Below are 27,181 nucleotides of genomic sequence, written 5' to 3'. Positions count from 1 at the left end.
GGGTTGAGGTGAAACAGCAAGAAGGCCTAGGTATCTGAAGGAAAGAATACTGGTGACGCGATGCAAGCATTTCAAATGGAAATCTGCTGTATTATAGACCTTGCTTGGAGTTGCTACATCCGTATCGCAAAGAAACGAAGATAGCTTTAAGAAAATACAGAGATGTTTACTTTCTTTCATATGCCTGCAGTTATCATGCTACCTTCACTAAACGCCGATAGTAACTTAGAGTATCACTAATATCCTTGTCTCCACCCTGTAAGATCTCGCTGATTCGCTTCAGAGCATCCCGTTTCTCAGTGTAATGTTCCATATTCCCATTCTCATCCTGAAGCTTTCCAAGATACTGGACCTTACGCATGATATCTTCAACATTTCTGGCACCATTGGTCGCGCAGTGCCCTTTGAGAAAACAGGTGACGCTAAATATGGCATTCATATCTTCTTCCTCTCTATAGTCTCATATATTAGTTTTGCAAGGTTATTGTAGAACTCACGCACCGTGCTTTGTTCAATTCTTCCAACTTTCGCTCGTATAGATCGCAGAAGTCGGCAAAGATCTCTTTAGAGAATTCATGGGCTCCATCGTCGTCCATTTCTAGGATCTGAGAGATGCTCATGTACTCGAAGAGATCAGAGCGCTGCTGCATCTCCGCCAGCACGGACTATATCCAACAAGTCGATATTAGCATCAGTCCCCCCAATGCGGTCGACAGAGTCTACCGGTATGATTCTTTGCTCGTCTTGTCATACCTCATATGTTTCATTTGCCATCTTGATGTTGCTAAGAAAATAAAAATTTGGTAGGTTGGTGTCGGTGGTGGAAAAATGGAAGGAGGAATTACTTCAACTTGGGAAAGAGGACATGGTGTTCGGATAAATATTAGCGCTGACTGTCCAGCTGTCGTCTCGCTCTGTCTCACTGTCAGATTAGGTTCAATAGTCTGGACAGGTCAGCTGCCTTGTTAACCTATTATAGTCCCCAAAACTCCATGAAAGGTATTAGGCAGATATGGAATATCAGTAAAGGCTCAGCTGAACAAGACACTGAAAAGAGGCAAAAACAGCACTATTGACACAGGCGTAGCTGAGTACGAACATGCCCGTGCCACACCTGTACCCCATACTACTGTATTGTAGGCAAATGTCACAATAAGCTCCAAGTGAGGCCAGTGTAACTTTAACTTTCTTAAATTAAAACGCTATTCAAATCATTGCCTCAATCTATCATTGTCCCTTAACCTCTTTAACCTTTGGATTCCTCTCATATCTCCATCTCTTACTATTATCCTGTACATGCCACCTCGTCATAAAAGCACCCTCTTCCACCCACTCGGCCCACTCAACTCCCCATCTCTTCTCGACAGCTTCCAAGAATGAGACGAAGTCGAAAGCTTGGATACCATCTGTTTCTAGCGGGTCGACAGAGACGTCACTTAGTCTCCACTCGACGTTATCGATGAGGGGGATCGTCAAGTGACGTTCTGGGTGGCGAGCGTCGCGAATATTGAGCATGGCTCGGCCAGGGTTGACGACGGTGAATTGCCAGTATCCTTGGCCTGTTTCGTTGTTGCTCGCTTGGAGAGGTCGAATGAGAGATTGGCCTTCATAATTAGGTAGTAAGGACTCGGCAGCTTGTTTGCTGACACCTTGCAAAGAGTTGGTTTCGAGAAGCATGTCCAAAATCGTGGGCAGGACTTGAGTGGAGTGAACTGCGTCGTTGACGTCGAAGGAAGGTAGGAGAGGATGAGATAGAACGAGAGGAACATGGTCTGCTCCAACGCTAGGGTTGTAATAGGGCGAGGCCTTGCCATTCTCGACCAACGAGACACCGTGATCACCAAGGAAAACGGCCAAAGTCTCGTTGGCAACGCCTTTCTTGTCCAGAAGGTCCAGAACCTTCTTGATCCACTTATCATCGTAGCCCTCGGCATTAGCGTAGTCCGATAGTTCCTTGATGTCCTTGCCAGAACCGAGGGGTACAGATGTCTCGTTGGCAGGTAGGCCATAGCTATGATGGCTTGTACTGGTGATGTGAGTAAGGAAGACCCTTCCGTCGTTCTTCTCAGCATCTTCAAAGGCATCATTGATATAATCTTCAAGCGGGTCCTCCTGGAAGCCGAAGTAGTTGATATCCTCCAGCTCAACCGCTCCGTGTGTCGCGTTCTCATTTCGAAGCCAATCGCGGTCAATTGTGTTTTCTTCGGGGAATCCCATTGCAGCCATGAGTTTGTCGTGGTTATCGTAATGAATGGTGGCGGTTTGGAAGAAGTAGGACTTCCATTTCGATGACTCTGGGTCGGCTTGATTCATCGCCTCAAAAATCTGAGGGAGGCAGGGTTGGTAGATGTGACGCTTGTAGTCGAGGTTGAAGTCTGCGATCAGGGGGTTGAGACCGCAAATGGTGCCCGTGAGACTTTTCAGTGTATATGTAGCTGAGGTATAAGCGTTTGTAAATCGAGGTCCACCGCGCTTTGGTGTCGTCTTGTGTTTAAAACCGTCGTCGTAGTCACCTGTGATGTAGTTTGCAGTAGGCATGAGGGTAGATAGCCTGTCGAGTGCTTCGCGGGGCATCTTCTTGTCCGAGTAAGACTCCTGGAACTTGTTCCAGAGAGGGCCGTCCTTCTTGATAGGAAAGACATCGTTACGGGTACTTTCGAGGAGGAACATAATAACATGCTTCACAGGAACGTCTTGAAGTTTACCACGGAGCTCCTCCAGAACAGGCTCCTTGAGGTTGGAGATCTTGGTAGGATCCGAGGTAGAGGAGTAGTGCATCTCATTAGTTGTGTACCAATCCTCAAAACCAGCCAGTGGCTTCCCCTTGGGGAGCCAGTCAAACTTGGGTGGTTCAGCAACAGCCGATCGCTCGTCCCACTCATGCTGGATGCCGACCTTGAAGTGTGTTGGGAGTTGGTCCAGAAGTGGTGAAGTTGAAGACATGTCGACGAATGGGAGCAGTCCAGCGGTCCAGGAAAGGAAAGTCAGGGAACTGTCGCTGGGTCGTTCGATCCACAAGACAAACAGGGCAAAGATAACCACATGCCAAGACAGATAAGGAATGCTGTGGAAGAGACGTCGCAAGGTTGAAGGTTGCATGTGAACACCACATGCCTTACGCATGCGCTGCGAAAGGCGTGAGTAGGCAGTCTGTGACTTTCCAAACTCAATTGAGTCTCGCGCAAGATCGTCGTCACCGTCGGAGTATTGGCTATCAGACCCATCGACATCGGGTTCGGGGATTCGACCGTAGGCAGTTCGTTTTCTCAATAGGCGACTGGCCATCCTGGCTGTGAACAAGAATGGGAAAGAGACGATATCAGAGCCCCAACCGAAGGTGGCATAGCAGATGTTCTGTAGTAGCCAGCTGACTAGTATCAGGGCTGCAACGACTATGATCATGGTAACGAGGCCGGAGAGGAAGATAGCTCTTGACGTGGGGTCAGAGACCATGTTGATGTTCTGCCAATGGATTTCGGATCCAGCAACGAGGTAAAAGGTAACGGAGACAACTGCGAGGGCGACATTGTAAAGAATTAACAACCCAGCAACGGCGGTGCTGATGTAGTTTGCGATCTTGGCCGTCAGAGGAGGTTCGAGGAAGAGTCGTGTAATTACAAGAAGAATAATATCTTGAATAAAGAATGTACTGAAGAAGGTAAGTAGTCGAGACGTGGCGACGGCATTTCGGTGGCTGTGGATGTGTGCGAGCTTGGCTGCGAAGATGGCCAAGACTGTGAATGTGAAGACGAATTGGCGATTGGCAAGGCGACAAGCCAATCTTGACAGAAGACCAGGTAAACGCACCATGGTTGGTGATGTGTAACGAATGGACAGGAAAGGAAAGGAAGTTAGCCTGTTGCGGCACAACCAGACAGAATGAACGTGGATGAAGTGAGCACAAACAATGGCCAGGGATCAGAAACCAGAAATCAGGAAATGTAACACAACATCATTTGAACTCTACACTTCTTCCAGAAAGAGAAAAATGGAAGGGAAAAATCGGGAAATATGGGGAATATGGGTTTCATTAATAACAGGTTCCCTCGCTACCGGACCGCGCTCTCCTCTCCTTGTCCGTCCGTCTCATCCGGAGTCGCCTTCTCTCACTCGGACAGTGGACAGGACAGCTAAAAAAGGGACCGCTTCAGCCTCTAGTTGGTCCCCTTGCTCTTATGTAAATATTGAACGTCGCGTGGGTTGTTTCCCAATCTGCGTCTAGTGCACCTCGTCTAATTTCGTATCTTCGGAGCTCGGCACCATTTTCTTACACATTCTTTAGACTCGATTGGCTGTCAAGAATTCTTACGTCAAGCCGAGGTCGAGACCTTTTTTGTAGTGGAGTCAAGCTAAGACGATCATGGGCCCAAGAATAGGGGTCGTATAGAAACTAAACCTGATGAGGATTGGTAGGTCAATAGGGCAGTTAGCAGCTATGCATGACAGGAGTGCTGGCAATTTGTGCCGAGTCAGTGGATTCCATTGGATTGGATTGGATCCTGAAGAACTTTTTACAGAAGGATTACGGTTGAAGGATCGACTGACGAGACACACCCAACTCGTTTAGCACTGCCCCCAAAGGCTCATAAGCGATGAATCAGTTGGACCTATTGGCTTAATTACCATCTCGTATGGCCATCCCCCTTCGGTCATTTCCAACTACGGGTTTGATGACTCGTGTTGCGAATTAGCAGTTTTCCAACTACGCCTCAAAATAAATTATCGTCACATGAAACAGGCACGGACGGTTTCCGGCCCAATGTTTTAGTGCGGAACAAAACGCGGTACGGCGCTTCGCCTACTCCATGTCGCGTGACTCTTTCCCTGTAATCGAATGGTCCATTCGAAATGTGTCATGGTAGACATTAATAACATCTCTGCGTTCGGCAATGGAGACAAGATTAAAAACACGCGAATAGAGGCGCCTGTCAGCTTTTTAAACTTTCCACAGGGCTATGCGTGGCTTCAACCTTTGTAGGGCTGTTGTACAACCAGGAATCATTTCATTTCGCGTTCCCATTAAATGCTGACTACTCGACAATGGCAAGGACCGGTACGAATTGTGCCGTGCTGACTCTCTTGGCTGCCGTCGAGCCGATCCGGATGATGTCACGCCAATTAATACCCATGATAATACTAAGACACCACGATACCGTTTTGAGAGTGAGATACCTGTGGGTTACATCTGCTATGGTTAGTGCCAGATCCATGGTTACCTTACCAGGCTTACCTGCCAGCATCATCCCCGCATTGAGTGGCACACATCCATAGACTTCCACGGAGCCACTCTGTGACCGAAGAGACATTTGCGGATAAACAGTTTGCATTTACCCATCATGTATGCTAAAGATGATGGCAATCCAATGCCTGGACTAGCGGTTGGCTGAGACTGTGCTGACTTCCTAGGCCGGTAAGCCCTACGCACCTTGTATTCTCTGGCAGACTGATCAGGTATGGCTAGATTTCCTTACCTGCCACCAGGCATCGTGATATTGCTCAAAGGATTCACTCAGCGATCTCAAAGATAACTCCACCGCGTGTTGCTGTCAGTCACTGGTGCAACGTAAAAACAAATCTCTTCTAGGTGCATATGCGTTTAACGAGCAACCTTGAGTGCTGTCTCAGATTTGACGTCACGTGATGCAACTCAACGCTCTGCCCAGCAGTTTCTTTCCCCTCTCTCCTTATCTCACTTGATATCTAACACGTACTTACGTTTGTTTCCCTTGACCAAGGTGTTGCCACCAGCTTTGGTCAGCGCGTACCGTGACTATAAAAAGGACACCAACTCAATTGCATCATGGCTCGCTTCAACAGCCAAAGAATGCGGGTATCCCGCCCATCTCCTGTCCAGCCCCCCTGCCAGTGTCACTAAGGAACAAACTGTGGGGGGTCGGCGATTGAAAGGCAAAGCCAGAGCCGAAGCTAAGAAGAAAGCTAAAGGCGCGTCCAATAAGCCGGCACCGCAAAAGGAAGGACCTCGATACATCATTAAGATCAAGGACTTTGTTCCTCTTGCTGAAAGCATTTCCAATTACAACAAACCGGCTCTGTCCATTCCACAAGCATTCTTCAAAACCCTCAACCGGGTCATCTCTGTGAGAAATGGCTTCAGCGAACAGCTATTCCGTCATAATTAGAAGCCAGATGTTAAGTCAGATGCCAGACATTCGTACTTCGTCGGAATCCTCGAAAAGGTCCGCAAAAATACTCAAACCCTTCTCCGACTCAGCTGACTCCACCTCTACCGACACAGTTGATCGATTGACCAACCAGTTTGATGCTCTTGAGGTCTATGAACCGTCAGAGGATTTCATCGACGCACCAGATATGCAGAGGCTCGAGCCAACAAAGAAGGAAGAAGCCATCTATGAAGTTGACCCGTCGGAGTCACTTGATGAGGCTCTCATTGCTTTCTGCATAATGTGTAAGGATTTGGCTGAGATCAGAAAGTGCATTTTGAACCTCTGGTTAGAACTAGTCACTCCAGTAAAGGGTGGGCCGGACCACGACCCTGGTGTACTGGCTGTCGTAACCAACACGGCGGTCGAATTCGGGCGCAGCATTGCCGAAGATGCTATGCCTGCCTTCGAAAAGCACGGTGGAACGGTTGCTATGGGGAGGGAGTACATGTTACGCACCACAGCCTGGGAGGCTGGGAGCGATTTCGATCCTTATCTGAAGGAGGCGTCGACTGGACACGGGTTCTATGATGCTCTCTCCCATTGCTTCCATCTTACCGAGACCACCCTTTGACCCTGGCTCTCGTCCCATGGAGAGGCAATACCAGCATCTATCCAGAAGGGCCGTTTGGTGTTTGTGATCCCGAAATTCCCTGGAAGTCCAAGACTGCGAAACAAAAGATGATCGATCATGGCTTTGTTACTACCGAGCTCTGGTTTAAGGCTCCGGCGCTCGTCCATCATGTTCCTGACTACCCATGCACCGACGAGTTCATTCGAGGTGTCAAAGAGTTTAAGGAGACGAAGAAAATTTCCTTCGGCCTCATATTTGCCGCTCAAGTCAATGTCGACATCCATCAGGTTGTTGGCAGTTATGCCAAACAAGCAATTCATACCCTTCTCGCCCGCATCAAGACTATGGACGTGGAGTTGAAGTCGCATATCGACTTCCAGAAGGACATCAAAGGTCCAAATTGGTCCGCGCGCGACGAAAGGTGGTTGAAGGCTCTTCAGGAAGGCTTTGACTGGTTTCTCGATGACCCATTGCACAAAGCAAAAACGATGGTGGTCAATAATAGCCCCAACAGACAGGAGGTATCGGTTCACCTCGAACGAACCAAAAAGTGGCGAATCTTGAGAAGATCCCCGGTAATCGCCGGTTTGACCCTGAACTATCATCGCGCAGAGATGCATGAGGCCGGCCTCAATGTTACCAATGCTTGGGGCTCTCTCGTTCTACCCGCACAGTTGTACTGTGCCCTCGAAGACGAAGACTATACCGAAAGCATTTGGATGGATATGAGTATACTGTGCAAAGATTTTGGAGAAGAACAGTTCTTTGTTGGTGGTCGACCCGATAAAGTGTCGGATTATGCCAAGCGCTTCATGCTGCAGGTTGGTGTCTCCGCAGCGGCGTTTGCTAAGAAACGACGCCGTGGTGCCAAAATGGGCGTTGAAGATTTCTCGCGTGCCGGTGCACGATTCCTCACAACGCGTGCTTCGATTCATAAAAGTCTTCAAGACCGGTATCACCGAAACGCCAACCGCATGGATTGGACAGCCGAGAGCATAAACGAGATACGTTTGCGCGCAGAATCGCAAGGCAAGGGGAAAGGCAAGAGAGCCGTACCATCAGTTGGTCAAGAGAGTCGTGTCTCACCGGTTGGTGTATTGTCATTGCTAGTGATGGCTATACAGGGCGAGGTTCAAGAGTTCGCGTTTGGATACCTACGCACGCATCAAATGAGCTGGAACATCCTAAGGGGCATATACATGGGATGTGAGCCGTATCTTAAAGAAACCTACGGATCGAACTTTAACTTGAAGGAACGGGAGCTTCCTTTCATGATTGGTCATATCCTACCTTTAGCTGACGATGAGCCGATGGATACGCCATGAACTGCGGGTAAAGTATTTGATGAAATGAATCGTGGATATAGCACTATCATAGGTTATCGTCGGCTGCACGAGCTTTCTGGCCTCAATTTTGCTCTCTCGAAGGAACAAGAACAGGTCTTTCAGGAATATATTGATCTCCAAGAGGTACTTGCCGATGGTAGTTTGGACACCGAGTCAGAGGTGGGGTCAGACGAGGAGTCAGACGATGAGAAGTTCTTTGCCACTAGGCACGTTGTGAACCTGGACAATGGCCAAGTGAACAGTCGCAGAATACAAATCAATATGCCCCCTTCTGCCAATCAACAGCTCGAAGAGTAAGACAGATTGCTATTATCAGAATACTCACAAGTTAGATCTACCTAAGTATATATATCTTAGCTAAGTTCCTCTTGGAGAGTGAGATAGTCTTTCAGCAATTGACTCTGATGCTTTTGCTCTGTCAAGCTCGAACTCGGACTTGGAAGAGGTAAACCCGAAACAGCGTCTTGGCAGCTGCAACAGGTTGCCGTTATTTCCGATGCCAAGTCGATGACTCAGCATGAGTGGACGTGGATACCCTATACCATATCAATCTTCATTCTTAGCTTGACAAAACGAGACATTCGTATAAGGAATTTGGGGGAGACTGTCATATATCTATTGTCTTTCTTTTTTCGAGATATGCCCTGGAGTCAATGTTTCATTAAGGTTGTACTCAGTTCCCACTCACCTGCATGCAATTATGTGTGATGATGTGTAAGTTGGGATTGAAGATAGTGAACGTGAAATGATCACAGAAATGGCAAAGGGTAACCGTGGAATGGAGAAAACTACTCAAGATGACATGCACAAGACAATCTTCGATTATTTCATGTTCGCTTTCCTTAGAATGATTGGATTTCGAATTCGATGAAGGCACGAGTCGAGGAAATTTGCTCGAGTTCCCATGATTGCCATGAAAATCCACAAGGCTGTGACCCCTGAAAGGGTTTTCCATAAACGTCTAAGTGGTTTGACACAAGCACATTGTCATTCGTTAGAGCTGCTTTCACCCCTGCATCAAGCAGTACATAGACGCTATCTCTCAGTCCCTCTGCTACGCAGAGAGCGGGTTAGTGCAATTGTGTCTCTCTAAGCGAAGTGGAGAAAATGCTTTGGCCTGGTCTCGGGCATTTCCATCTGGGGATAGCGTGAATCCTTCAATCACGCTTCACCGTTGAATGAGGTTTTTGACCTCAATGTTCAACCCTTTGTGAACATCATTATGGTTGTCAAAACTTGAACAGACATATGGCTGACTCATCATAGCGAAGTATGGTGATGGCAAGACCTTGAGTTCATCATTGAGGCCTCTATCTGTACAAGTGAAGTTGCTGCTTCAGGCCAAGGGCCTACGGCGAAGAATTATGGGTGTGGTGCCTAGTCCCGGAAATTGCTGTCCATGATCCCTGTCGCCTAAGATTGTCTAGTGAGCTGCCTTCTCTTAAAATCTCACCCAGCCCAGACTATTGACGCCACTCCCTTTCTGCTGTACAACACTCGTTTCAACATCGTCATTCGTTAATACTTCACTTCTAAACTATCAACATAATGCATTTCTCAACCACCTTCGCCGCACTCGTTGCCATCTCCGGCTTCACCTCTGCCTCACCCAACGGCTGGTCCCACCAAAAGGAAGCCGATGATAGCCCTTCCAAGCTTGACGACTGCGGCTGCTGGCCCATCTACCAGGCCATGCTCAAGTGCCAGAAGCTCAAGTGGCCCGAGGAGAAGGCCGAGGACTGCGTTTGCATCCCCAACCCTGATGGATGGTACGGCTCTATGGATGGATGCCGCACTTGTCTCTCGTCCAACACCGACGAAGACTTCTTTGACAACATGGGGAAGCTCATCACTCAGATGTTCGTCTCGTGCACCAACGCTGGCGGTGCTGTTTACAGTGATGGCAACAGCATCTGCGCTAGCAACTCCTACCGTGAGGCTTGTGCTTCTCTCGGTACCGACGGAAAGCCTAGCTGGGCCAGCTTTGAGCAGGGAGATGTTAGTGGAAATGGAACTTACGTCTTGGACATTGAGGAATATGGCGCCAAGAAGGGTAGCTCTACCTCCGTGACTACCGCCAAGACTGCCGAGAAGACAACTGCTGCCACTGCTTCTGCTACTGAGTCCGCTGATGCCACCGAGACTGAGACCAACACCAAGACAGATGACGAGACCAAGACTGAGGCAGAGACTTCAACTGCTGCCGCCGCTTCTGCTGCTGGTACCTCGGACGCTGCTTCTGAAGCTCAGACCCCTGCTGCTTCAGTCACGTCAACACCTTCCTCAGCCATGAAGCTTGCGGGTGCTCAGATGGGACTCATGGTGGCCGTTATCATGGGAGTTATGCTGTTCTAGAATCGTAGCTACTGATAGGGCGATGCTATGCATTTAATAATATATTGATTCCTCTTCAATTACCATCAAGCTAGTGCGGTATCGTTTCGGATTTTGTCCACTACGTAGTGATTGTAGAACCATGATGCGATGCCCGATTAGTCAGACAGTTTGCTTACGACTACCCCACTTCATGCTGTGGCTAAACGAGGCTCTGACACCTTTCATCTCTAACAATGGCATCACAACAGTCCGCAAACGCGATTGACTGTCGCCCAGATCGTGGGCGAGAGCCGGTTGCCACCTCTATACCCGTGGTTTCTTACCTTGCACAACGCTTGCTGGGGGAAGAGTTCATGTCAGACGGCTACAGCAGTATCGACAAGACTAAGGCTCTGATATGGGCTGTCGGGCATAACCATGTTCCCCTAGTCGAGGAGCTCATTGCTTATGGAGTTGATGTGAACATGCCAGGTGTTGACGGCTGGACTTGCCTCGGTATAGCTGCTGAACTTCCCACCCCTAAGGTCTTGGACATTCTGCTTAGAGCCGGGGCAGATGTGACTGCGATCTGCGGCTTCGGGGGAAAAACGGCGCTCCACTGGGCGGCAAGGGCTGGCAGATCACAAGCGGTAAAGACGCTTATCTCACAAGGCTCAAAAGTAGATACACGAATAAGCAAATTGGGGTTTAGTCCTTTACACGATGCCGCTTATAAAGGTCATGTCGACACTGTCCAAGCGTTGCTCGAGGCCGGAGCCATCATTCAATGCGTCGATAATGAGGGCTGGTCTCCACTGCACGCCGCATGCTGCTCAGGACACCCCGATGCGGTGCAGCTCTTGATCGATCGTGGTGCAAGTATTAGTTCGACAACAACGGGAGGTTTGACTCCGTTGCATGTTGCAGCTGTCAAGGCCAAGCATGAGATTGTGTAGGTCAATCTCTCCTCTACCATGAACAATACCGTGTTCACCCAAAAGGCAATAGTATGCTGATTTGTGCCATACCTCACAGTAAGCAGCTTCTAGAGTCTGAGCAGATGTCAATGCAGTGGATGAAGCTGGAGAAAACGTGCTTGTTGCCAGTGTCACAGCAGATTCTGTCGCCACTGCTCGAGTCGTCTTGGACCACGGCGCTAACATAGAGACTAGCAGCTCAGATGGTATAACACCATTGGCATCAGCAGTACTTTGCAATGCGTTGGAGATGGCCAGCTTTCTGCTCGAATACGGCGCTGACATCGAAGGACAGACCGATGATGGCTACACGGCACTACATCTGGCCGCCGAGAAGAACCTTCAACAGATGTCGCAGCTATTGATCGAGAAAAGTGCGAATATTGAGTCAAGAATAACCCCCGGGAATCAGGATGGTCGCTTGGGAGACGAAGGATTGACTCCGCTGTTGGCAGCTGCTAAGTCTAGAAGTATCGACACTGCGCACATCCTTGTTAATCATGGTGCCAATGCGGAGGCAACCGACAAGGGTTGGACAGGAATTCATTTCGCCTCCTTTGCACAAAGCAAGTCGCTGATACGGTTATTTGCTCAAGAAGGGGTGTCAATTGATGCTCGGACTTTGGAACAAGGGCGCACGGCACTGATTGTAGCAAGTGCTGGTGACAATCCTGAGGTTGTTGCTTTGCTCATCAAACTAGGGGCTGACGTTGACGCAACCAACAATATTGGGTGGACACCATTGCACTTTGCCGCCCATGGTGGCTCTGGAGACATCACTGAGACTCTGCTCAAAAATGGGGCTAACCCGGCTGCTGTAAGTCTTGATGGCGAGCGTCCTCGTGATGTTGCCTACAGACAACAGAACCATCATGTGAGAGAACTTATAGATGGAGTTGTGTCAGTGTCGCTTGATGCACAGAACAAGCCGAGGGCTCGAAGTGTTTCTTTACTTTTCCAAGCCGCTAGAGCCAACCTTCTGGACAAGACTTTGCAGTTGTTGGATGGGGAAATCAACATCAATTCATGTGACAGGGATGATCGGAGCTCATTATCCTTCGCGGCTGAGAGTGGCTCGATTGGCATCGTCAAGGCTCTAACATCCAGAAAAGCAGACATGAACTTACAAGACAGTTATGGTGGAACACCTCTTTGGTGGGCTTCAAAATGTGGCCATGCCATTGTTGTCGAACATCTACTGGAACAGGGGGCACACTGTGATACCCCAGATGCAGATGGTCAATCACCCCTTTCTGTCTCGTCGCAGTACGGGCACTTGACAACGGTCCGTATGCTTTTGAGCATGGAGCAGATCCCAACTCCAATACGGATTATGGCAAGACGCCTTTATTGTTCGCAGTTGATAACGGACAACTAGTTGTAGCAGAATTACTGTCGGACTCAGGAGCGGATGTGAACTACCGAAACCCATTAGGCGATTCGATTCTACGGCGGGCAGAAGTGAAGAAACACAAGGAGGTCTCAGATGTTCTCGAATACCACCAAAGGTTCCTCAAGAGCGAGTCAGATCAGTGGGATGGGGATGCAGTAGGAGGAGGAGCGTATCCGCGCGAGGTTCTCGACTCCATATCACCCCTCACCTTCAAACGTTATACGCCATTGCTCAAAGCATCCAAAAAGGGACAGTTAGCAATGATCGAACGGCTGATAAAAGCGGGAGCTGACCCAAATCTTTCTATCGATCGTCGTAGTGCTCTCGATGAAGCCGCCGCGTTTGGACAGTCTGAAGCAGTGGCTACACTTGTCGAGCACGGCGCTAGTGTCAATGGGTATGATAAAGATCGAAGTCCCTTGACGTCTGCAGCTTTTAACGGGCATTCAAACGTCATCAAGCTGCTTTGTGACCTCGGAGCCAGTATCGATCGCGGACATGAGTGGGGTTACAGCGCGCTGATGGACGCCGCGGAATGTGGACATGAAGTAGCTACATCTCTTCTCCTACAACTTGGGGCAAAGTCCGATACGAGAGACAAATATGGAAGAACACCGCTGTGGCATGCGACCAAAAAACGATTTGGCAATGTGGTGAAGCTGCTGGTGGAGAGCGGTGCCAACCTAGAGTGTGCTGACAACAAAGGTTGCACCCCTCTAATGATTGCCGTTAAGCGTCGAGACAGAAAACTCACGCAGTTCCTTCTTGAAAAGGGGTCGCAAATGAGACCAGACTCGAAAAGGAATTATTCGCCTTTATGCTATGCTGCTAGAAATGGAGATGAACCCATTGTTGACCTACTCCTTGATTATGGAGCAGATGTAAACCTTCCTTCTTTTGAGAAATGCACCGCACTACACATTGCAACATTCGAGGGACACATCATGGTTATTAAGATGTTGATCGAGGCAGACGCCGACGTTTCTCTGAAGGACGCCGACGGCAGAACTGCTTTGTCATTGGCCAAAGAAAATTCAAATGACGCCGCCATAACACTACTGTGTCGATCAGCAAGTTTGCGATACGCATATTGCAGGGAATATAAGAAAGCCGACGCGACGAGCTTTAACGAGAAAAGTTCTTACAAGTACCAACCCCTGACTACGGCTAGCTCTATTCGCATCATTGAGCTGTATCCCGGAAACCCAGGCGAAATACTCTCCTTCGAATTGGAAGAAGTTCCACTTGCTGGCACTACCTCGTTCGACGCCCTCTCCTATGAATGGCAAGAAAAGGTTGGAACAGTCCCAGTCCAATGCGGTGACCGCAAGATTCTCATTACGCCCAACTGCAAAGCAGCGATGGAAAAACTTCGACTTCGAAACAAGTCAAGACATCTGTGGATTGATGCTGTTTGTATTAACCAGTCCGACGATCATGAACGAAATCAGCAGGTCGGCATAATGGGGGAGATCTTCCGCACTGCTGATAAGGTTATCATGTGGCTTGGTGAAGAGACAAAATTTATGGCTCAAGCGTTCGAGGAACTCCCAATGATAGCGAAAGCACAGCGCAAGCTGTTGCAAGAAGCCGGGGAATTAGCTGTCGACGGTGAATCGTCAGAAGGGGACGAAGATCATGGTATAATGCTACAACGTATGTCAACCAATGAGTATATCGTTGGCGCTTTCGAGGACTTGATGGGCCTCACATACTGGACACGAGCCTGGATACTTCCTGAAATTATCATTGCCGGCTCCAAAGGCATCGTGATGTGCGGCGATCAATCTTGCGACTGGTCAACACTCAGGCTCGGCATGCCTCGCTACGAATTCTGTGGGTTTGGCCAGACACCTGCTATTTTTGACAGCTCTTTGGCAGATGAATATGAGAAAGAGGGCGAACTTCGTTTCGTGGATGTTGTCGATGTACTCCACACACTGGACGCCACAGACATTCGGGACAAAGTGTTTGCATCTTTGGGAGTCGCATCGAGTGCTAATGAGCTAGTGGAGAGGCCTATTGCTGATTATACGATGAGCGTACAACAAGTTTTCGTATATGCCACTCGTTATATTATTGACTCACACAGCCTATGGTCGGCCTGGACACTCGGTATACGACACAGCACGAAGCAAGTCTGTGGTCTGCCGTCATGGGTCCCAGACTTCAATCAAAGACCTTCATGTGAAGGAGAAGAGCTTTTCGGGCACTCGTGTGTACTGTGTCGCCTTGATATTGTCGAAGCACCCATAACGACTGACACATCCCTTCACATAGGCGGGTGTATTCTTGATAGAGTTGTGTTCAAGCTCAAACTAACAAAGGATCTCGAAATTTCTACAATCCTCTTGCTAGTCGTCGAAGCACTAGGAAAAGGGAACCAAAGCATCTACGATCTGTATACAGTTGGGGATGGGTTTGATATCAATAGCACGATAGTGGACCAGAAAGACCGGATGCAATCCATTCGCTCGATGAGAATGAGCACAAACGCAGGCGCACTCATCGATACAATCTTTCGCTTGCAACGATTTCCTTGCAACGGCGATGACGGGGTCAAAACAGGCGAGGACATAGCAGATGAGGCCTTTTCGTTATTGCTGGGATATATGGTTTGGACGCTTTCAAGGAAGGTGGATGCACTAGAGACACCAGATTATGCGAAACAGGCTGCAAACCCGTGGTTTGAAGAATCTACCAACGCTGAAACCTTTACTGATTTTGAGATTGACAATTTGGTCTTGATGGAAGGCTTGTTGAGATATGGAAATGATCTTATTTACACAGAGAATGGGTACTTTGGGTTGACAAACGCCGGAGAAGCAGATGATGGTATGTCGATTGCATTGGTCGGACATGGCTCGACCTTTCGGTTATTGAGAAAGAGAGGAGACTCGGAACCATATTACGAATATGTAGACTTGGTGTCGATCAACCTTATGGGTCAAGAGATTGACAAGCCGGAAAAGGCGTACAAGAACATCAATCTTGAGAGATTAGAGTTTCGTTAGTCGGAAATAACAAGATTACGATTACATCAGTGTTCTCCAAATCAGCTAGCATCCATCTTGTTGGGGTTCGAAGGGAGAATGTCCCAGAGAAAGCCGTCTGCCAAACTGTCCAGGCTTGATACCGTGACAATCAGCCCGCTGTCAATGTAAGCCTCAACTTCGAAGCCTACGACAAACTCCGGACTGGCTTAAATAAAATTTAGGCTACTCCATTATGGTAGCTCAAGTCTTGGGCGACCATTCTTCTGTTACAGTACCCACCTGAACACCAACTAGAGTACAATCCATCTAACCAAGATCCCTGCCTACACAACATGCTGTGACTCCACGGAGATGTACTACGTGGCATGCTCAGAAGCCGGCGTCACGGCTTTTACAACTACTGTACATTACAGTTTCTGCAGAAGCCAGCATGACGAAGACTCCAATCACGGATTGTGGTATGGAACGACTTGTTAGACGACCCGGCGAGACTATGGGTTATAAGACTGAGGATAACTGGGATGTATATATCATGCCTCGATGCAGACTGTCTTTGGATTTTGACTAAAGGGGTATCCAGTCTTTGTCGGTCAGAGTTAGTCACGCTTCCGAGGGAGTTTGTATCCTAGTGTCTATGAGTCCTAATGCAATACTTCGGACATGATGGTGGATCTCTGCGCGTCTTGTCAGCCTATGCCACCCACTCTCACAAGATCACACTGTATTATACAGTGTTTTCTCAGTCTAATGCAGCTACAAGGGTATCGGAGAAACATTTTCATGCAGGTTTTTTTACTTTGGGTTAGCACCATGTAGACAAAAGGCTATTGGCACTGTACCCGAAGCCCTGACTGTGAAATCTTAACCATAGAGACATGATATGATACCCGCATCTCGATTCAAACCACTACCCAACGCCACTCCCTGACCTCGCCGATCGTCATCGGTACCATAAACCGTTGTCAGAAACGGCCCAGAAGCCACCCGAAGCTTTGATTAGCCAGAGCATCCCTTGTTTCTACTGATTTATCCGTTGGTGGAAGTCTGTGTGTCAAACGTGGCTTTGAAACAGATACCAGTCCTCGCCCTTTCGTTAAGACGGCAAATGAGAGCATCATTTTCGAACTTAGGCTGAGGAATGTGATAGCCAACGTGTTGTTCAAGATCCTGATTTTTGACAAGCCTTGTGTCTCAGATGACGGAGGGAATGTACCGGTGATACCATCTTTGGACAAAGGTGGAGGTTGTGAGACAAAAATGTCAGCAGACGGCTGAGCTTTGCTCCACAAACGAGGTATAATAGGTCGCTAAGTTGATTGAAGGTGTCTCTCGGGGCGATTGATTGGTGACATCTGTCAAGTGGCTTTTAATCCCAGACATGGGTATTTCCGTCGGGTTACACAAGGGGTTGCAGTCCGCAGGGGTTGAATTTCACAGCTCGAGTGCTTTCAATCAACTGCAGGCTGCGATGCTACGCGTCAAGTACAGTACAGTACTGAAACTTTGAGTAAAACATGGACGAAGAGAACTTCACACTGCGGAATAGACGAGCAGAACAGCGGAATCTGGGAAACAAATCCCTGTACATGGCTACACAAAGAGTCATAGACGCCGCGAGCCATTGCAGATTGTGGCCAACCAGCGATTCACGGCAATTCTTGCCATCGCATGACTTAGCATGTCTTTCGTACTACATGAAAATCCTCGTTGTTTATTTTAATGGGAGCTCGGATCAGAAGGACTACAAAGCACGGCTCGAATAGCCGTAGCTGAGGGCCTGCGTTTGAGCTGGATAAAGTAAATAATAACACAAAATTACCATTCAGGAGAGTTGAGAAGTGACGTCTCATATATCAGACGAGGCCAAGATGTAAACGGGGCCATATCAGGCCACTATAAATCAAGTGACGTTCCGTAATTGAAACATATGTACGCCTGAGCGAGCAGCCAATGTTCCTTGGTAAGTGCCATGACCTCTGAGAAGTCCATTTCACGTTACACAAAGCTCTTTGCACCAAGTGTAGGAGTGTCCGCACGATGTAGTTAGTCTACCTGTCAGAAGTGGAACAAATAAGGGGAAGCGCCTTGGCCAAGACCTCTTTATTAGCGATTTGCGACGGAGGTCTGCACATTAATGGCACTTCAAACTGCCTGCCTGGCGCGGCCTTCAAGGAATGCCATAGCCCAAGGGAGGATATCAGATCATGCTGTATTGCTTTTACATGTGGTATAAGATTAAAAATGACGTAAAGTCAACATGCCTCAGGAACGATTGACAACCATTTAAGTCTTACTAGCTATCGGCGCCTGTCTAGATTAGAAGCCTTCAGGTTCGATAGACCATCAATATAGGAAGTATATTGAACATCACGGAGCGGCAGGGACGTTGAGTTACAGCCAGAGCCAGACCCTGTGACTCAAATCCTTCAGGCTCTTGATTACTGGGAAAGACCAGCCTGTCAGACCATATTAGAGTATTTGGGCTGTCTCATGCAGTTGCCGAGAGCCGTCGGTAGACCATCGCCGATAAAGATTCATCAGACACTGCTTGGCAGTTGGGTGCGTGCGATGTGTCTTAGACCAATATCGATGGCATACAATTGGTGGTCTAACCATAGAGGATGAAGCTGGGAAAGCGTGGGTGGAGACGCTGGGGTTGTGGCTAGGATGATACAAGTGCATTACGAGAAACATGACGTAGAATGACGATATCACGATATTTGTAGTAGGAAGATGACTGCAACTTCCTTTCAGCTTTGCGTGTTCAATACGGAGAGTAAGTCTGCTGGGGGCAGAGCTTTGATATGGGACCCTGGCAGTAATTGGTGGGTTGTGAGAGAATCCCCATCTCATGATTTCACTACCTATACAATGCCCGATATCTCTCATACGACTGAAGTCTAACCCAATGGGCGAAACCAACATCAGATAACAATTAGAACTCGGATGATATTAGCCTTTCTTTTCTATACTCTAGACGACCGAGACAAGAGCACACTCTTCCCATTGCAAGGATGGGTTTGTATAACCTCAGAGCCTTAGCGTCAAGGTAAGGCTCGAAAGCCAGGCATCGATCGCTGTACCCCTTTGAACGGATTGTATGCAATTAAGCATAAACCCCCAAAGTTCGAACGGCCTCCCACGGTATACCAAGTTAGTCGCAACGGCTGTGTGGGTACCTCGGGCATCTGGAGATTCAAGTCAGACATGGATATGAAACGGTAATATCCAGAACTTGATTTCTCAAACACATGATTCAGTTGCCCGAATAAACACGCAACTGACAGCTACACCTAACTTGAGCTCCTGGTATGACGGGAATACCGATATTTGTACTGTTGATGCTTCTCGAACCAATAGAACACAGCATATCTGAAGAACAGCATTTCCCAGGGACTGTTACACAGCCCATCGTATGAGATCCACAATCCACGCCTGGAAGGTTTTGGTGACCTCTGACTCTCGTATTGAGACCCTGCCATCGCTTTTGCTGTTCGAGATCGCATCGTAGACCTGTCTTGTGCTGTTTTCTGCCTTGTGATCACGATAACATCATGACGACTGCATACCAGTACCGTGGTCGAGATCTCACGATTCGAGAAGACCCTAACTGCCAAGTTCAGTTTAATCAAACATCAACATACAGCATCGGTATTCGAAAATGTCGTTACCCAGGAAAAGAATAATGCTGGGAAAAGGGAAGGTATATTCGATGTTTGTTTATGTTATTGTTAACTTCGACAGGTATATAGCATCGTCTTCAATCCACAGATAGCCTCATCTCATCAAACCCGAACATTCGCTTCAAATCGGTCACTCGTTCTACTAACATTCGTTAATCACGACACAGCCATGCCTCAAACGATGAGCTGGCGAGCCCTGACAGCTGTGACACTCGCAGCCATCACGGCCTCAGCCTACCCCTCCGAACATACCGCCCGTTCGAATAAACACGCCTACTGCCCTACCTCAGAGCTCTGTAACTGGGGAAGCTGCACCAACACTACCATTGGACTTGACCCCAGCAATTGTGGCAAGTATGGCAACTCCTGTGAGGCGGGAGAAATTTGCATTGTTGGTGAATGCAAACCATTGAACATTGGAGTTCAGAAGTGCGATACTCCATGCACAGCTGGTCAATGGTGCAATGATGGCGAGTGCACTTCGATTGAGATCGCGGTAAACTCCCGTCTTTGTGGCACAGATCAGGAAGACTGTGGCGCTGGCGCAGTTTGTATCAACGGCGAATGCCAGATCCTCGACATCGACCCCGAAACTACGTCTTGCGGTCCCGACAAAGTAACCTGCGATGCCGGAACTTGGTGTCTACAAGATACTTGCGTACCATTCATCCTCGGAACATACCCTCAAACCTGCGATAACAAGACCCCCTGCCCTCTCGGCTCATCTTGCAACGATGGACAATGCCAACAAATCTTCATCTCGACCGACGTTTACAACTGTGGAGAGTCCTCCAAGGGCTGCACCGCCGGACAGCTCTGTGTCTCTGGATCATGCCAATCTCTTTCCTTCACTGAGGAGAAGTACCAAACAGATGCATGTGGTAAATCCAAAGGACCTTGTGATCCTGGCTTCTTTTGCTGGGAGGGCGAGTGCTTGCCTATCAGTATCTCTACCGATTCTTCTCACTGCGGCGACAACAAAAAAGGATGTGGAGCTGATGAGCTTTGCATCTCTGGAATGTGCATCAAGAACCTTTTCCGGGAGGGTGAAGCTGGTGTTACATGTAGCAGCGGCTCTTCTGGCTCCGGCGGTAGTCAGGAGGGACCTACTGGACCTTCTGGATCTGGTAACACTTCGTCCGGCAAAAGCTCCAACGGCAAGGGAGGCTCTTCAGGAAAGGGCAGCTCTAGCGGCCAGGGCTCTTCTGATGGATCGTCCAACAATGGTGGTTCTTCTGGTCGCCCTGGTGGCAAGCCATCCGGCAGTGGTGGCTCTGATAGTGGCTCTTCCAAGGAAGACGGCTACCCTGGCTATGGCCCCGGCAAGCCTGGTTCCGGTAATGGCAATGGTAAGGGTGGCTCTGGCAGTAATGGCAACGGCAACTTCCGCGGTTCTGGCTCTGGCAATGGCAATGGCTTCGGCCCAGGCTCCGGTTCTAACTCTGGTAAGGGAGGTAATAAGGGTGGTGCCAACAACTTTGGTCCCGGTCGTCCTGGACCGGGAGAAGATGGCAATGGTTCCCCCGCCCCGTCCTGCGATCCCGACTGCTCCTCCAACGAGATCTGCATTGGCGGCGAATGCCTCACTGTCTCAGATCCTCTATCCTGCGGCCCCTCTTCTACCCTTTCTCGTCGCCAGACCCAAGAATGTCCTGAAGGTTTCGCCTGTATCGACGACCGCTGTGTCCCAGTCGAAGGACCCGAAAACTGCGGTGGCTCTACCTGTCCTCTCAACTATGCTTGTATCGATGATGCTTGCGTTGCTCTCAGTGATCCTACCAACTGTGGTGGAGAAGTCTGTACCAGCGATGAGATTTGCTTGGCTGAGACCTGCACTGCAAACCCTGCTCTGGCCAGCTGCTTTGGTGTTGTCTGCCCTAGAGGGCAGAGATGTCTCGATGGCGATTGTGTTGCTGCACCTGGATTCAATGGTAACCCCCAGGGCGGTAACGGCCGACCTGGCGATGACCTTGATGATGATGATGACGACGATGATGAAGCATCCCTCACTGTCACTATCTCCGGATCTGTCACAGTTATTCCCAACCCAGATGCCACAGACGGGACTGACGCTTCTACGACTGGTCTACAAGGCGGTCCTGAAGGAACCCCAGGCACACTACCGACTGACTCCAATGGAAATGTCATCACAACTGCCATCGCCACTGGAGGACCCGATGACAACGAAGCCACTGCAACATTTGGAGTGATCACCGACGGCAGCACGACCATCACCTTCGGCGTTGACCCTACTCAGACTGGCATCGCCTGTTCAATCGACGCTGAGTGTATCCTCGACGCGGAGCTTTGTGTCGTTGCTGGAATCAACGTCTGCATTTGCAACAATGGTGTTTGTGTCATCGACCCAGATCTTACTCCGGGTGGTCCCACCACCGGAGCTGGAGGACCAGACCCTACAGACGACTTCCCTCCAGCGCCAACCGGAACCTTGGCGTGTACAACTGACGATGACTGTCTTGCTCTTGGTAACACTTGCCTGTTCAACGGCGAGAACATTTGCAACTGTGTTGACGGCGTCTGTGTTCAGGGACCCATTCCTGGAGATCCCCAAGGCGGCTCAGGAAGCATTGGTCCTACTGACGGTCCTGATCTGACTACCCTCACTGGAACTGATGGCGAACCTACAGCTACTGTTACGCTCACTGATGATGGACCTGACGAGCCTGAACTCACAACACTCACTGGAACTGATGGCGAGCCTATGGCTACTGTCACTCTCACTGATGACGTCCCCACTGACCCCGACGTCACTACTCTCGGCGGACCCGATGGTGAACCGACTGCTACTGTTACTCTTACCGATGACACACCTGGTGGCCCTGAAGTTACAACTGTCGATGGACCAGACGGCGAACCCACTGCCACCCTGACCCTTACCGCTACAGACCCCGCGGAGACTGAGTTCCCCTGCAACACCGATGCTGACTGCTTGGCTGACCTTGGCCTTTGCGTTGATGGTCTGATCAATCTGTGTATCTGTGTAGATGCAATTTGTATTGTTGACCCTGTCACCAATGTTGAGACAACAGCTACCGATGATATTCCAGCTCCTACACCCACTACTGGCTGTACTACCGCGGCCGACTGTGTAGCCAACACCGAGCTATGCGTTGATGGTCTCTTGAACATCTGCCTCTGTCTTGATGCTGTCTGTGTTGTTGCACCCGATGCCGCCGCTACTACAGGTGACGTTGTACCTACGGAGACAGCAACTACTGAATGCAGTACGGATGATGACTGTCTTGCCAACATTGGTCTTTGTCTGGATGGCCTTCTGAACCTGTGTGTTTGTGTCGATGCTGTCTGTGAGTTGGCTCCTGGGGGAGGAGGTGACGACGGCGAGGATGGTTCAGCTTGCACAGACGATGGCGACTGCATAACAGCAGGATCTGTATGCTTGGACAGTGGTGTTTGTGGACCTGACCCTGATGGTCCAGACACCACAACCTGTAATACCGCTGATGATTGTGCGGTGAACGCTGCCTTATGTCTTGACGGCTTACTCAACCTCTGTGTTTGCGTTGACGCTGTCTGCCTGAATCTAGGCGGAGGTGGAGGTGATGGGTCTGCCTGTACTGAGGACGATGAATGCTCCACCGCTGGCTCAGTCTGTCTTGACAGTGGCGTCTGTGGCCCTGACCCGACTGACCCTGGCACAACATCTTGCGACACCGCTGATGACTGTGTTGCCAATGCAGGTCTTTGCTTGGATGGCCTCCTCAACTTGTGTCTCTGCGTCGACGCTGTCTGTGTACCATCCGGAGGTGGAGGTGGAGGTGGTGACGGTGAGGCCTGTACGGATGATGGTGACTGTACCACTGCTGGTTCAATTTGCCTCGACAGTGGTGTCTGCGGTCCTGATCCGACTGACCCTGGCACAACATCTTGCGACACCACTGCTGACTGCACTGCGAATGCTGCCCTCTGCCTTGACGGTCTTCTCAACCTTTGCGTCTGTGTTGATGCCGTTTGTGTTGTGACTCCGGGTGGTGGCGGCGGTGACAATGACGGCGATACCTGCACTGACGACACCGACTGTACTGGAACTGGCTCCATCTGTCTTGACAGTGGCGTCTGTGGCCCAGATCCTAGTGCAGGCACAACCCCTTGTACCACAGCCGACGACTGTGCGGTGGATGCTGGCCTTTGTCTCGATGGCCTTCTGAACCTTTGTGTTTGCTTAAATGCTGTTTGCATTAATCCTGGAGGCAACGGAGATAACGACGGCGATGCTTGCACCGACAACGGTGACTGTACTGGATCTGGATCTATTTGTCTTGACAGTGGTGTCTGTGGTCCGGACCCCGATGCAGGCACGACTTCCTGCGACACAGCAACCGACTGTACTGCGAATGTCGATCTTTGTATTATTGAAGGTCTCAACTTTTGCGTCTGCCTGAATGCCGTCTGTGTTATTGGAGCAGGTAACGGAGGCACAGGCGAGTCTTGCGGGGTAGACGCAGACTGTACTACTCCAGGCGACGAATGTAACAACAGCATCTGCGGTCCCCCAGGCGGCGGTGGCCCCGATGCGTGCGTTGACGCCAACGACTGTCTCCTAAGCGTCAATCCCCTCTGCGCTCTAGGTCTCTGCGTCTGCGTAGACGCCGTCTGCGCAACATCCCCCGATGTTGATGAGTGTTCAGGTGACGACGACTGCAGCGCAGGTGCCACTTGTTCCAACGGCGTTTGTGTAGACAACACAGATTGTACTGGTGCAGCTGACTGTCTTGCAAACCTGGATTTGTGTGTTCTGCCAGGCGTTTGTGCCTGTGTCAATGGTGTCTGTGGACTTATTGGCAATGGACCTACACCGGAGTGTACGGCAGCTGCAGATTGCAGGACATTGCCTAGATGTCGCTTGGGACTATGCCTTTGCGTTGCTGGACAGTGTATTCTTGGAGGATAGAAGGAGTTCCGTGTAATGGTTTGACTTCTTGTATATGCTTTGGTGGTTATGAGTTTATGATCATGGCAACTTACGGCCTATAATTATGTTTTAATGGAATGACCTTTCGAGAACCGAAACTCTCAAATGACATCCTCTCGGCTTATCACGTTCCAATGCTGTTGGATATAACTTTCAATGGCTTCAACCACAGTGGGTCAACAGTACTGGCCGCGCTTAAAATTATTCTTCCGTTTATCGGTGGCGCTTCGCTCGATTGTAGTGGAGACAGTCAGATACCAGGGCCTCGGAAGCTTGTGTATGTATGCCACTGCTGTACGGGAAAGGCTTCAACGGTCGCTGGGACTCAATTCCTTGTTGCAACTACAATTCCGAAGGCAATATTCATGGTAGTTGTAACCACAATGGATAACACATTTATGAAGCAAAAAGTAGCATTAGCAAAGACACACACAGTCACCGTCACAGTTTGAACCCTTGTGAGGACTTCACTTGAGCGTCGGGTTCTCGAACAAAACATGATATAATTACTGACCAACTAAAATCTAATATTACTAAAAAGGGTGCCTGGGCGTCATTTCGCTGTACTTGTTACTATGTCTGTTGCGGTACTTGTCGCTGTGCGTATGGCTGAGCTTGTGCCCAAGCCTATGCCCCCAAGGTCCTTCACCATCACGGAAAACCTCGTCCCACCAATCGGGATAAGGCGCGTTTGGATCAGCCTTCTTCTTCTTGTACTGACAAATGTTTGAGAACTTCATCTTATGCAGTCTGTTCTTGGCCGACTTCTTCATCTCTCGCGGATACATACTCTCATGTTCTGCGCTAACGCCCCAGTATCTGATACGACCACCATCGTCTAGAACAGTCGCTAGAGGATCTTCAGGCTCACCGGTGGCTTTCATACGCTTATGGAGGAGCGTTCGAAGGTGTTCGGAGTACCATGGTTTATCCCACCATGTTGATCGATGCTTCTTGAGTGGGCCGACACCGTTGTGGTGGAGAATGACAGGGATAGACTCGGTGAAGAAGTCGGCGTAGAGTGACATATTGGTCCAGTTGGATCCCGGCACGATGTCTGCAAGAGGGTTTGGTGCTGAAAGGATATCCTCGGGTATACCTTGTAGTCGAACTGGCTGGATGCCCCGCTCCTTGGAGTACTCATCGATCTCCGACTGGTTACCCAACTTGACAAAGGCACCGTTATCCCGTCCCTGAACATCCTGCGCCCATTGAGTCTGGACTGATAGTTCTTGGGCGTAATCGAGACCAATGTGATACTCCAGCTTGTCATCCATCAAGTCGGCCATTGCTTGTTTCGGTACCTTGTTCGCCCTCTGCCACTTTCGAAACATCTCCTGCTCGACAATGACTTCAGCAGCAAGAGACTGCTCACTTCGCATCTTGATTCCTTGTCCAATACCGTTCTCCATCGTGAAATAGGCGCGACGGAACAAGCGTCTGAGATCGCCAGCAGGACCGATGTAGACACCTCCGTTGATCCATCGCGGTCTGTAGTAGTTCCACGTCTCGTTCTTGTCGGTTTCAGGCCCATAAAGATCCTTGCGCAGTGGGCTCTGAGGCCATTTGTCACATCGGATCTTGTAACCCATCTTCTCAAGCTTGGGGTCGCATCGTTTGCCAGATGCTGCAATGATAGTCTGCTTCATCGGCATCTTCCCACTCCTTTTCTTGTTCCACATCTCCTGTAGCCTCTCGTTGGCCTCTTTGTTGAGCCTATGGTATCGCTCAAGCATTACCTGTGCAGGCAGCTGGAACCAAACGTCGTAGGCATCGACAAGAAGGACGATATCGTCTTCCTCCAAACGTTCGGATGGGTGTGCGTTCGGGTGCATGACTGCATCAAGGTAGTCAACAAAGCCAGGCACCTTTGGCAAGTTCTTACCACCTTTCCATTTTGAAATGGGACGATGGTCAACTCCCCAGTTGATGATAACGGGACTTGGGTAGCCGAGGGCGAGGGCGCTGCCGATTGTTTTGCACAAATCGGGGCTTGGGTTGTTGGCGGGTATGACAAGGGCGAATCGTCGGTCTGCGTCGCGCGTGGATGTAGTGGTAGTCTGAGGTTGCCAGTCCCAAGTTTCCGAAGGGAAGAGAAGAAAGGAAACCCAGCTGAAGACGATCAAGCTGACAATTGCAATAGGGACCCTGTGTGGCCTCAAGTCTTTCATGAGAAGAGACATATTGCAAGCTGATACTCGTTTGAGTAGCAGTAGCGGAGTATCCAAGGGTGTACGCAGAGTTGACGTTGCCACCCGGCCTTATACCTTCTTACATTGAACATGCGCAGGGGCGAATTAACACGTAAATGTTACTACGAGGCAAGGGCAATTGTCAGGATTCCAATGAGAACCTCCTACTTCTTGTGGCGTCCTACCAGATATTCAGGTGCTGAAATTGAAGGCGATTAGTGCGAGTCGTCTTGCAGATAGTCTCAGAAAGTTGGGAAGCTCATTCATCGGGATGGCTTCAGTCATGCAAGGGCGCTCACTCAGAGCCAACCGATTGGACAAAAGATCAGAAATTGTTAATTGTGGCTTAAGGGTGCTCGACAACTCAGACATTAAAAGTCTGTTTGTCTTTAATTGGATCTTATCAGCCTTTGCCCGACTTCAGGGAGAATTAGGTATGCATAATACGGCGAACAATTTATTCGAGCCTTCGAGGGCCTCGACCTGGTCCGAAATCAGGGATGGGATTTTCGCCATGCTACGCGTGGGCAATTGATCCCCGCAATTTGAGGGTCATGCTGAGCCGAACTAC

General features: G+C 49.5%; 7 protein-coding genes across 7 annotated transcripts; 5 read left to right on the top strand and 2 right to left on the bottom strand.

The window, feature by feature from the left end:
• Nucleotides 1–193: 193 nt before the first annotated feature.
• On the bottom strand, nucleotides 194–3,810 carry FIESC28_06938 (uncharacterized protein; the record flags this gene model as incomplete). Its single annotated transcript, XM_031161080.1, has 4 exons — nucleotides 194–452; nucleotides 502–665; nucleotides 754–784; nucleotides 1,304–3,810. 4 exons carry the CDS (start codon nucleotides 3,808–3,810, stop codon nucleotides 194–196), a joined length of 2,961 nt encoding a protein of 986 aa, XP_031014883.1.
• Nucleotides 3,811–6,105: 2,295 nt separating this feature from the next.
• Nucleotides 6,106–6,756, top strand: FIESC28_06937 (uncharacterized protein; the record flags this gene model as incomplete). The annotated part of the gene is made up of 1 exon (XM_031161079.1): nucleotides 6,106–6,756. The coding sequence occupies one exon, from the start codon at nucleotides 6,106–6,108 to the stop codon at nucleotides 6,754–6,756; it is 651 nt and encodes a 216-aa protein (XP_031014882.1).
• A 107-nt stretch (nucleotides 6,757–6,863) lies between these two features.
• FIESC28_06936 (uncharacterized protein) lies at nucleotides 6,864–8,081 on the top strand (the record flags this gene model as incomplete). The annotated part of the gene is made up of 1 exon (XM_031161078.1): nucleotides 6,864–8,081. One exon carries the CDS (start codon nucleotides 6,864–6,866, stop codon nucleotides 8,079–8,081), a length of 1,218 nt encoding a protein of 405 aa, XP_031014881.1.
• Nucleotides 8,082–9,650: 1,569 nt separating this feature from the next.
• Nucleotides 9,651–10,457, top strand: FIESC28_06935 (uncharacterized protein; the record flags this gene model as incomplete). The annotated part of the gene is made up of 1 exon (XM_031161077.1): nucleotides 9,651–10,457. One exon carries the CDS (start codon nucleotides 9,651–9,653, stop codon nucleotides 10,455–10,457), a length of 807 nt encoding a protein of 268 aa, XP_031014880.1.
• Nucleotides 10,458–10,672: 215 nt separating this feature from the next.
• FIESC28_06934 (uncharacterized protein) lies at nucleotides 10,673–15,802 on the top strand (the record flags this gene model as incomplete). Its single annotated transcript, XM_031161076.1, has 4 exons — nucleotides 10,673–11,370; nucleotides 11,427–11,452; nucleotides 11,491–12,684; nucleotides 12,774–15,802. The coding sequence occupies 4 exons, from the start codon at nucleotides 10,673–10,675 to the stop codon at nucleotides 15,800–15,802; spliced, it is 4,947 nt and encodes a 1,648-aa protein (XP_031014879.1).
• Nucleotides 15,803–19,636: 3,834 nt separating this feature from the next.
• Nucleotides 19,637–24,397, top strand: FIESC28_06933 (uncharacterized protein; the record flags this gene model as incomplete). Its single annotated transcript, XM_031161075.1, has 1 exon — nucleotides 19,637–24,397. One exon carries the CDS (start codon nucleotides 19,637–19,639, stop codon nucleotides 24,395–24,397), a length of 4,761 nt encoding a protein of 1,586 aa, XP_031014878.1.
• A 554-nt stretch (nucleotides 24,398–24,951) lies between these two features.
• FIESC28_06932 (uncharacterized protein) lies at nucleotides 24,952–26,601 on the bottom strand (the record flags this gene model as incomplete). The annotated part of the gene is made up of 1 exon (XM_031161074.1): nucleotides 24,952–26,601. The coding sequence occupies one exon, from the start codon at nucleotides 26,599–26,601 to the stop codon at nucleotides 24,952–24,954; it is 1,650 nt and encodes a 549-aa protein (XP_031014877.1).
• Nucleotides 26,602–27,181: the final 580 nt, after the last annotated feature.

Source organism: Fusarium coffeatum (assembly GCF_003316985.1).
Source record: "Fusarium coffeatum strain FIESC_28 chromosome Unknown BRIP53273_contig_148, whole genome shotgun sequence".
Lineage (NCBI taxonomy): Eukaryota > Fungi > Ascomycota > Sordariomycetes > Hypocreales > Nectriaceae > Fusarium > Fusarium coffeatum.
Note: the sequence above shows the minus strand (reverse complement) of the source record. Positions and strands in the feature narration are given on the sequence as shown.